Here is an 8,569-nt window from a genome sequence, read left to right as displayed (position 1 = left end):
CCACTCTCACTATCAACTCCTCCCGAAAAAACGTGATTTCCTCAATTGTTTGCAGCCCTTTGAGGTTATGTTCCCCCCAAAAAAATCTCCCCGATCCCCAGAACCACAAAAAGCCCCAGAATAATAAAAAAATAGTACGTACCAATGATAGACATTTTGCTCGATCAAATGCACCGACAAATCCTCGAAATCTCGAATCAATTCAACATTTTCGGGGACGAAAACTGCGGGGCGCGTGAGAGCGACGCGACAAAGTTAGACCAACACACACATGACGTAATGATACGAACCTTATTGATGTCCCAGGGGCCAATGGACGCGCGAGTGTCCTTTGATAAATTCGGTGGATCGTAAATTGCGGGTTGAAATTCGATTTGTGAATTTTTTAATCGCTTTATCGCTTTTGTGGCTTTTTGCGCGTTCGATTATTCGGGGCCGGTGAGCTACGGTGTTCGGGACGCGAGTCGCGTGTGGTTTGTGTTCCTTCGGGGTTTGCGTGGCCGTTTGAGGGCTTGCGGGGCGACGGCTGCCATTGGTCTGCACGGCCCTGACGATTTTTTTGGGAAATTGCGAGTTGGGGGAGAAGAAGGTAATATTAGCTGTTTTTAGTGAGCTATTACTTGGGATTGGCAGAGTGAAATTCAATATTTTTTCTTTCGTTTTGAGGGGATTTTTTCAGAGCTTAAAATGAGACCTGATTTATATGAATTGGATCATTTAGTCGGGAGATATTAATGATTTAAACAGGAGATTTTTTTTTATTTTTTTTTGGGAGAAGAATGTAAAATTAGCTGTTTTTAGTGAGCTATTACTTGGGATTGGCAGAGTGAAATTCAATATTTTTTCTTTCGTTTTGAGGGGATTTTTTCAGAGCTTAAAATGAGACCTGATTTATATGAATTGGATCATTTAGTTGGGAGATATTAATGATTTAAAAAGGAGATTTTTTTCTGATTTTTTTTGGGAGAAGAATGTAAAATTAGTTGTTTTTAATGAGCTGTTACTTGAGATTGGCAGAGTGAAGTTCAATATTTTTTCTTTCGTTTTGAGGGGATTTTTTCAGAGCTTAAAATGGGACCTGATTTATATGAATTGGATCTTTCAGTCAGGCGATATCAATGAGTTAAGAAGGAGTTTTATTTTGAATTTTTTCTTTGGGGAAAGGAGGGTAAAAATAAATCTTTTTAATGAGCTATAACTTAAGAGTGAAATTTAACAATTTTTTTTTTCATTTCGAGGGAATGTTTTCAGAGTGTAAAATGCAACTTGATTTAGGTGAATCGGATCATTTAATCAGGAGATATCAATGATTTATGATGGATATTTTTTCTTTTGGATTTTGTCTTAAATGAGAGGAGGATAAAATGCAATGTTTTTAATCATCAAGAAGTTGAGGTTGGGAGAGTAAAATCCAATAATTGTTTTTTTCATTTTGAAGGTATTTTTTCAGAGTTCAAAATGAGACCTGATTTATATGAATCGGATCATTTAGTCAAGAGATATCAATGATTTAACAAGTTTTTTTTTGGGGGAAGAAGGTAAAATGAGAGGTTTTTAATGAGGAATTACTTGAGATTGGCAGAGTAAAATTCAACAATTTTTTCTTATTTTGAGGATATTTTTTCAGAGCTTAAAATGAGACCTGATCTATAAAAATTTGATCACTTAATCAGGAGATATCGCCGATTTAAGAACATTTTCTGCGCGATTTGCTCCTGACTGTAATTTTGCATTTTAGAAGTTAAGATTTATCTAAATAATGAATGGGTTTAGGGGAAAATGTCTCAGGAACTTTTTGCAGAGAATTTAATTCCCAACAAAAATGTCTCACAATGTTTTTGTCTAAGATCACTCATTACTGAGATACCACCGTATTTAACAAAATGTTCTGCCCTGATCTGTCGCTTTTTTCCTCTTAATTAATGAAATCCCATTTAAATTGACGGCCATAAAAATAATGAGAGCTTCTCTCCAGGTGTAATGAGTCCACAAATGCGTCCTTGACGAGTTTCATTACCTTTTCGCAAGAATTTTTAATAATTAATAAGCGAAATATGAAAGACAAAAAATTTATGTTGATAAATTCTGCTCAATTGTTTTTTTGTACTTAATTATTGATAAACCGTGCTTAACCTAATCAATTTCTCCATTGATTCTACAGGATTGGTAACCTCAGCACCAACTCTGACCCACATAATAGAATTACTAACCCACTGAAAGAAGATTTCGTTGGGAAAACATTGGAATTTTGTTGGAAATCGTTGAAGAACTGGAGACGACCAATGGATCCATCAATCGATCTGCTTTTCGATTTTAGCAATCCAGAGGTCGATCGGGTGATCGATCTCGTGTTGTCGAAAGGAAGGGTTTACGTATGGAGTGCTGAGGGTAATAAATTATAATAATTCAATTTTTAATTCACATAAAATCAAAATCATCAATTTTAACATTTGATTCACTGATAAAATAATAATAATCAGAATAATAATAAATAAAAAATATTATTATTATTAGAATAAATAATGCTTATTATAAATAATAATAATAATGATAATAAATATTATCATTATAACAGTAATATCCCATATGTATTCAGAAAATGATTGAGTTTATTCATTTCTATTTGAGAATAATAATCTAATTAGTCTTTATGTCTCAAATTTATATATTTATCTGTGGATTACAAATGTCGGGGACGACTCGAGTAGCGAAGTTGTCAAACGATTTAAGTCAATTTAGTCAGTTTAGTCAATTTAGTTAGTTGAGTTTTTCAGAAATATTTCCAAATTTACGGGAGATAGAGAAATTTTTATAATAACATTTTTTGTAGAGCGAAGTGAGTGCTACTAAAAAGGTTGTGAGAAAAAATTTGCTATCTCCCTTAGATTTCGAGATATTCATTGAAAACTGGCCAATAGCCAAAATCGTCTTAAACTGTTTGACCACTTTGCTACTGAATTGACTCACCGAATCGGCAAAATATATCTATTGTTTTTAATAGTACTTTTGGAATTTTTTTCTTAAAAAACGAAAAACATTTTTCTCCGGGATGAAAATTCCCTAATTCATGGCTTTTAGCAAAATTCATTGAATGATTGATTTTTTAGATTGGCTGACCCTCAGACAGGACTACCGAATAATCGGAAACCTAGTGGGCTGTCTCCCCAAACTCCCCAGGCAAGAGATCCTCCTGGGTTTGCCTCTTCTCCTCCTCCCGGAAGAAGCTAATTTTCTCTTGGAGAAGAGAATCGCCCGACTGGTGGCTTACTCCAGCCTGCAGCAGGAGCCCACTGAAGCACTGGTGAACAAATTGCAAAAGTATCGAGAGAAATTATTCCGCGAACAGAACGAATGCCTCAAGAACGAGAGAGTCAAAATGGTAATTCAAGTGATCTGACTCCCCATTTTTTCCTAATTCATCGTAATGAATCAATTAAGCATTCGATGTGATCAATTAAAAAATGTTAACATTTTGACTGTAGATTGAACTCCAGATGGACAAAATCATCGAGGGGAAGAGGAGGAAGTTGTATGGACTGGAGACGTCGAAGAAGAAATTGAAGAAACCTCTGGATAGAGACACGTCTGAGGCTATCCAAAAAATTGATATCAATAGAGATGAACTATTTGCTCAGGAGGTGGAGAAAATTAATGACTTGGAACCATCAGAACAGATTGTTCAGACACACACAGGTGAAAAACTAATTAACAAGTTGATGAATCCCGAAATAAAAATTGATTGAAAATTGAATGGAATTAAATCAATTTTGTTCTGTTGAAATCGTTTTAAATCTAGTAAAATTGGCATTCGAATTCTGACTAAATTGATTTCACTAACAATTAATTGATTACATTTACTGAATTTTTTCCCGAGTACATTCTTCAATTAATGAACTCTTCATAGAATGAAAGAATAGTATTTTTCAAATAATTGCTTTCATTAGTGAATTGAGACGAACTATTTGATTAGGAGATCGACAGAATTAATTATGTGGACTTGTTCCTAATTCAGAGTCACATTCCATGAGTGACATCAACTCATGGATTGAAAATTGAATGGAATTGAATCAATTTTGTTCTATCGAAATCGTTTTAGATCTAGTGAAATTTGCATTCGAATTCTGATTAAATTGATTTCACTGACAATTAATTAATCACATTCACTGAAGTTTTTAAAAATAACATGCAATTACTGAACTCTTCACAGAATGAAAGAGTAAAGTTAATTTTTTTCTCAATGACTTCTTCAATTAATGCTCCGTTCACAGAAAAAAGAGATTGAATTAAGTTTTTTAATTAGTAAATTGATATTTACTCATCCATTTTACTAAATTTGTAATTTTAAGTTTATAATTTATTGTTTTTTTAGCTTATCCCTGGGCTGCGTCTGCAGAAATCCCTCGATCAGAGTGGAAATATCCCCTGACCCCAGAGGATAAATTCAAATGCAGAGTATTCAGGGATCTGTGGTCCAAGGGACTGTACGTGACTGGCGGGGAAAAATTCGGTGGAGACTTCCTCGCATATGCAGGTAGGAAAAAATCTAAATAAAAAATTTACGTAGCAAATTGTCGAAAAAGCCTTGAAAATGTCTTAGAAATAACTAGATGCAGGAGGCAGCGATCAGTCGACAATCATTACATTTGTAATATTTTGTAAAACTATTAGAATTTGCACCTTTCTATTACTGTGATTTTATTATCTTACTTGAAATTTGAAAATATTAAAATAATTCATAATTTAAATTTTCTATTAAGGCCCAGCTGTGCTATCTTTCATTTTCGTTTTTTCATCTTTCGTCATCTGAAATTGTCAATTAAGTCCTGCATGATGCAGAAGTTTTGAAAAATTATGAATGAATAACAAAAAAAAAGTAGAAAAAATTATTAATTTTTTCAAAGAACATTTTTAATTTATATTCAGAATAAGTTGAATAATAAGAAATTGAAAAATGTATCTGATTTACGGTGACAAATGGCGATCTGTCACCCAATATCATGCAGGGGGAAGACTGATTTCGTAAATCTTTTTGCACATCGCACAGAGACATTTATGACGAAAAAGGCTCTTTGAAAAAAGTTGTAATATTTTTGAGAATTTTTTAATCACACTTTTATCACATAAAAATGGCAGATGACTACATACCACTGTTTTGAAAATTGTGATACCTAGCTATCACTTCCCATGAGGAGTTAGTGTTGTGTTATCCACCATGGAAAATGACAGCTAATAGATAATTAGCCACAGCGAATCAGATATTTGTAATTTCCACTTTTTTCAACTCATTCTGAATTTCAATTAAAAACGCTCTTTGAAAAAGTTCATAATTTTTTCCATTTTTTTTATCGTTCTATCATAATTTTTGGGAATTTCTACATGATGTACCACTCAATTGTCAATTTTGGATTCCGAAAGATGAAAAAAATCCAGATAACATTCGAAAGATAGTACACCCGGGCCTTAATTTGGTAATTGAAAATTGTTGGGTAATATCATCAGTTAACAGAAGCTAAATTTAACTTATTTCGAAATTATTTTATATTTCACTGCAGCAAATGAATAATCTACTTCAATTTTCAGGTGACCCCATAATGTTTCACTCGCAATTCGTCGTCTACTGCAGAAGACGAGACGAGGAAATGACGATTGCTGATTTGACTGGGCATTGTCGTCTCTCAACAACTGTCAGAAAGACTTGTGTTTTCGCTTATTTGTCCGAGGACGAGAGGAAGATTCGTTATCAGTCCTTCTTCTGGGAGAATGCAGCTGCCAACCCATTTTGACTTTGATAAATCATCAAAATTATTCACGAAACTAATTAATTAATTAACGATACAGTTTAAATGATATAATTCTAAGTTGATAATTTCTTTATCAAGTTTTCATTCAACTGATAATTGAATCATCCAAAATTATGTGCGAGTAACTTTAAGTTGATAGTTTTGATAATGAATTGAAAATATTAAAGGAATAAAGAAGCGACTGGAATTTAGGAGGACTTTTCAATTTTATTTAATTACTAATTACAAATTTGATAGGTTTTTTGAGGTTTTTAATCATTATTATGGATTAAATGGCGTCAACAAGCTTGAAGCGGTCGTGTTGCTTCTCTGGGATGACGTTGAAGTGTTTTTTGTAGATGGTCTGGCCCTCTCGACCGCTGTAGCACCTCTGAATCCACGTGTGATCCCAGTTGAGGTCGACTTTCTCACATGTTACAACTACTCTTCCAGCTTCCATGGCGAATAACGATCCATTTCTACCGAAACCGACCTATGGACGAGCGAAAGAATCTGTTCAATTTGATGGCGGAAAAAAAATTGAGGAACTAATTTTGAAAATTTAAGCTTTTGAACAATACTTTGATGAGGACTAAATACGTCGACCTAAAATTTATAATCAATTGTTTCATTTTTTTCAATTGCGTCAAATAGTCGTCTTTCGGCTGTTTCATTTGGCCCCACTCTCCCTTATGAAATAAAGGGAGAGGACATGATGGAGAACTCACGTGAAGACCTGGATGGAATCTAGTGTTCATCTGTGTTGCCAGGATATGTCCAGCTTGGACGTAATGACCATCTTGCACCTTCCACCCTCTGTGCTTAGGTTTTCTGCAATTACCTCCTCGATTTTTAGTCGTTGTTCCTGCCTTCTTCGCTGCATTTCTCACAGTAACTGCGACCAAACGACATTTATTTTTGGAATTTAATTTCTGGGGAATGAGATGCCGGTGGTTTTAGGGGGATGAATATTAAAATTAGCCGTTCCTCCATCACTCATTCTTTCAAAAGTTTAGAGTCAATTACAAAAACAAGAAATAGAAAAATTCCACGTACTCTTCAACATCATTTGTTCTTTTAATAATATCTCTAGAAGGAATGCCTGTAGGAAAAAATTACAATGGACATTTTTTGTAGGAAATTTCCTCTTCTTCAAGACATCTCTTATGACATTTTCCTCTAAATCCATTAATTCCTTAGATATTCCCAAAAAACTGGAATTGAAACAAAATAAAAAATTCCATAAATTCCCCAACATCACTGATTCTTTCATCAACATGGAAAACATCAGAGGAAATTTTCAGCAGAACATTTTCTTCACTATAAGAAATTTTTTTCTAAATCCCCCAGTTGAAGAGATATTTCCAAAAGTTTAGAGTCAATTACAAAAACAAGAAATAGAAAAATTCCACGTACTCTTCAACATCATTTGTTCTTTCGATAATATCTCTAGAAGGAATGCCACTAGCAAAAAATGACAATAGACCTTTTTTGTAGGAAATTTCCTCTTCTTCAAGACATCTCTTATGACATTTTCCTCTAAATCCATCAATTCCTGAGATATTGAACCCAACCCCCAACTCCCTTGTTCACCTGTCCAGTAACCACTCCACTCCTCTTTAATTAACCTAAAAAACCAGATCCTCACCGATTTGTTCGCTCGATGCCCTCAAAAGACTTGATTTAACACCGTTGACTCCCGAAACCAGCAGCTGCGAGACCATCGACATCTTCCCCTCGAAACCCTTCACCAAAGGTTCTGCAAAGTCCTTGAAAAATCAGTTTTCACCCGCAAAAACATGAAAATGTTTTGGACCCTCCTGAGAGACTTCAAATAAGGCTTCATCCCCATCAGAGCACATCAGAGCCTCGACTTCACATGAGAGAATTTCCACAGCGAATTGCAAAGGCGGCCTGAGGCAGCCAAAATATTTACATCGTTTGCATCATTCGAGGGGGTGAATTTTTTGTTTTTTAAAATGATAGACGGCAACATATCAATGGAGGAGGACACAGAATTGAGGGATTTGGTCGTGCAAACACTGGAGAACAACGGAGTCCTCGCTAAAGTACGAGTAAGTACCCCAGAGCCTCTTAAAAATTGAGTTTTCCAATTTGAGGTTATGAACTGGCACATATGAGCCCCTAAAATTCTACTCGATCGTTACTTGGGGTTCGAGGGATTTTTTATGAGTTTTGTGGTAATTTTTCAGGCGGAATTGAGGGCCAGTGTCTTCCTGGCGCTCGAGGAGCAGGAGTCTGTTGCGGTGAGATATGAATATTGTTATGAGGGCTTGGGGAATCCTGTGGAGAAGTGTGGAAGCGGATAAAAATAAATTGTTCAAGAAGAATTTTGTAAAATTTCGTATTTTTAGTTTTTTTATTGCGCTTTTTTTCCTGTCAGATGAGATACTCCTTTCTTCAGTTAATTGTTTATAATCATTTTCATTTGCAAAAAGCAATACGAACCATGAGAATTATATGTCCCAATTCATCAGCTGCTAAATTTTCATATTACAATAAATAATTTGCTCATGTTCTAATTCCTATGCTCACTGAATAAGATTTTAATCATAATTACAATTCAATTCCTTCTAGAACAGACTTTAGAGTGTGAATTTCTGGAATTCAATGTTTGTTGATACTCTGGTAAAAGTGCGTGCCCACACTGTTATCAATTTTTAGTTAGTTCACACGGTAATTCAGTTAATCTGTTGTTCATCTCATCAATATAATTCCGTGCTTAGAATATTGTCATCTCGTGTTATCAGCACCAAATTAAAAATTAA

The 8,569-nt window shown here is 34.6% G+C and overlaps 4 protein-coding genes across 4 annotated transcripts in view; 2 read left to right on the top strand and 2 right to left on the bottom strand.

Annotated features, from left to right (window-relative positions):
* Positions 1-512, bottom strand: part of LOC107041573 — an 11,936-nt gene extending 11,424 nt beyond the window's left edge. The window contains exon 1 of the mRNA XM_015262175.2: positions 143-512. Within this exon, the coding sequence (XP_015117661.1) occupies positions 143-155 (13 nt within the window). The 5' untranslated portion in view covers positions 156-512. The remainder of the gene's footprint in view (positions 1-142) is intronic.
* Positions 194-5,992, top strand: LOC107041577 (tRNA-splicing endonuclease subunit Sen34). Its single transcript, XM_015262179.2, has 6 exons — positions 194-589; positions 2,162-2,388; positions 3,108-3,379; positions 3,483-3,693; positions 4,370-4,531; positions 5,581-5,992. Exons 2-6 carry the CDS (start codon positions 2,283-2,285, stop codon positions 5,781-5,783), a joined length of 954 nt encoding a protein of 317 aa, XP_015117665.1. The 5' UTR covers positions 194-589; positions 2,162-2,282; the 3' UTR covers positions 5,784-5,992.
* On the bottom strand, positions 5,989-7,643 carry LOC107041579 (39S ribosomal protein L27, mitochondrial). The gene is made up of 3 exons (XM_015262182.1): positions 7,429-7,643; positions 6,509-6,675; positions 5,989-6,273 (listed from the first exon to the last, which is right to left on the bottom strand). Exons 1-3 carry the CDS (start codon positions 7,508-7,510, stop codon positions 6,070-6,072), a joined length of 453 nt encoding a protein of 150 aa, XP_015117668.1. The 5' UTR covers positions 7,511-7,643; the 3' UTR covers positions 5,989-6,069.
* A 56-nt stretch (positions 7,644-7,699) lies between these two features.
* LOC107041575 (FGFR1 oncogene partner) overlaps positions 7,700-8,569 on the top strand; it is a 6,497-nt gene continuing 5,627 nt past the window's right edge. The window contains exons 1-2 of the mRNA XM_015262177.1: positions 7,700-7,855; positions 7,994-8,047. Coding sequence (XP_015117663.1) covers positions 7,760-7,855; positions 7,994-8,047 — 150 coding nt within the window. The 5' untranslated portion in view covers positions 7,700-7,759. The remainder of the gene's footprint in view (positions 7,856-7,993; positions 8,048-8,569) is intronic.

Source organism: Diachasma alloeum, unplaced genomic scaffold, assembly GCF_001412515.2.
Source record: "Diachasma alloeum isolate Michigan unplaced genomic scaffold, Dall2.0 Dall_scaffold_00368, whole genome shotgun sequence".
Lineage (NCBI taxonomy): Eukaryota > Metazoa > Arthropoda > Insecta > Hymenoptera > Braconidae > Diachasma > Diachasma alloeum.
Note: the sequence above shows the minus strand (reverse complement) of the source record. Positions and strands in the feature narration are given on the sequence as shown.

Bases quoted from the DNA above. Each gene is read 5' to 3' on its own strand.
- LOC107041577 (XM_015262179.2), top strand. From the start codon at position 2,283: ATGGATCCATCAATCGATCTGCTTTTCGATTTTAGCAATCCAGAGGTC. The intron at 2,389-3,107 runs GTAATAAATTAT...TTGATTTTTTAG, and splicing joins TTACGTATGGAGTGCTGAGG to ATTGGCTGACCCTCAGACAG. The intron at 3,380-3,482 runs GTAATTCAAGTG...TTTTGACTGTAG, and splicing joins AGAACGAGAGAGTCAAAATG to ATTGAACTCCAGATGGACAA.
- LOC107041579 (XM_015262182.1), bottom strand. From the start codon at position 7,510: ATGTCGATGGTCTCGCAGCTGCTGGTTTCGGGAGTCAACGGTGTTAAA. The intron at 6,676-7,428 runs GTGAGGATCTGG...GTTTGGTCGCAG, and splicing joins GGCATCGAGCGAACAAATCG to TTACTGTGAGAAATGCAGCG. The intron at 6,274-6,508 runs GTGAGTTCTCCA...GCTCGTCCATAG, and splicing joins GATTCCATCCAGGTCTTCAC to GTCGGTTTCGGTAGAAATGG.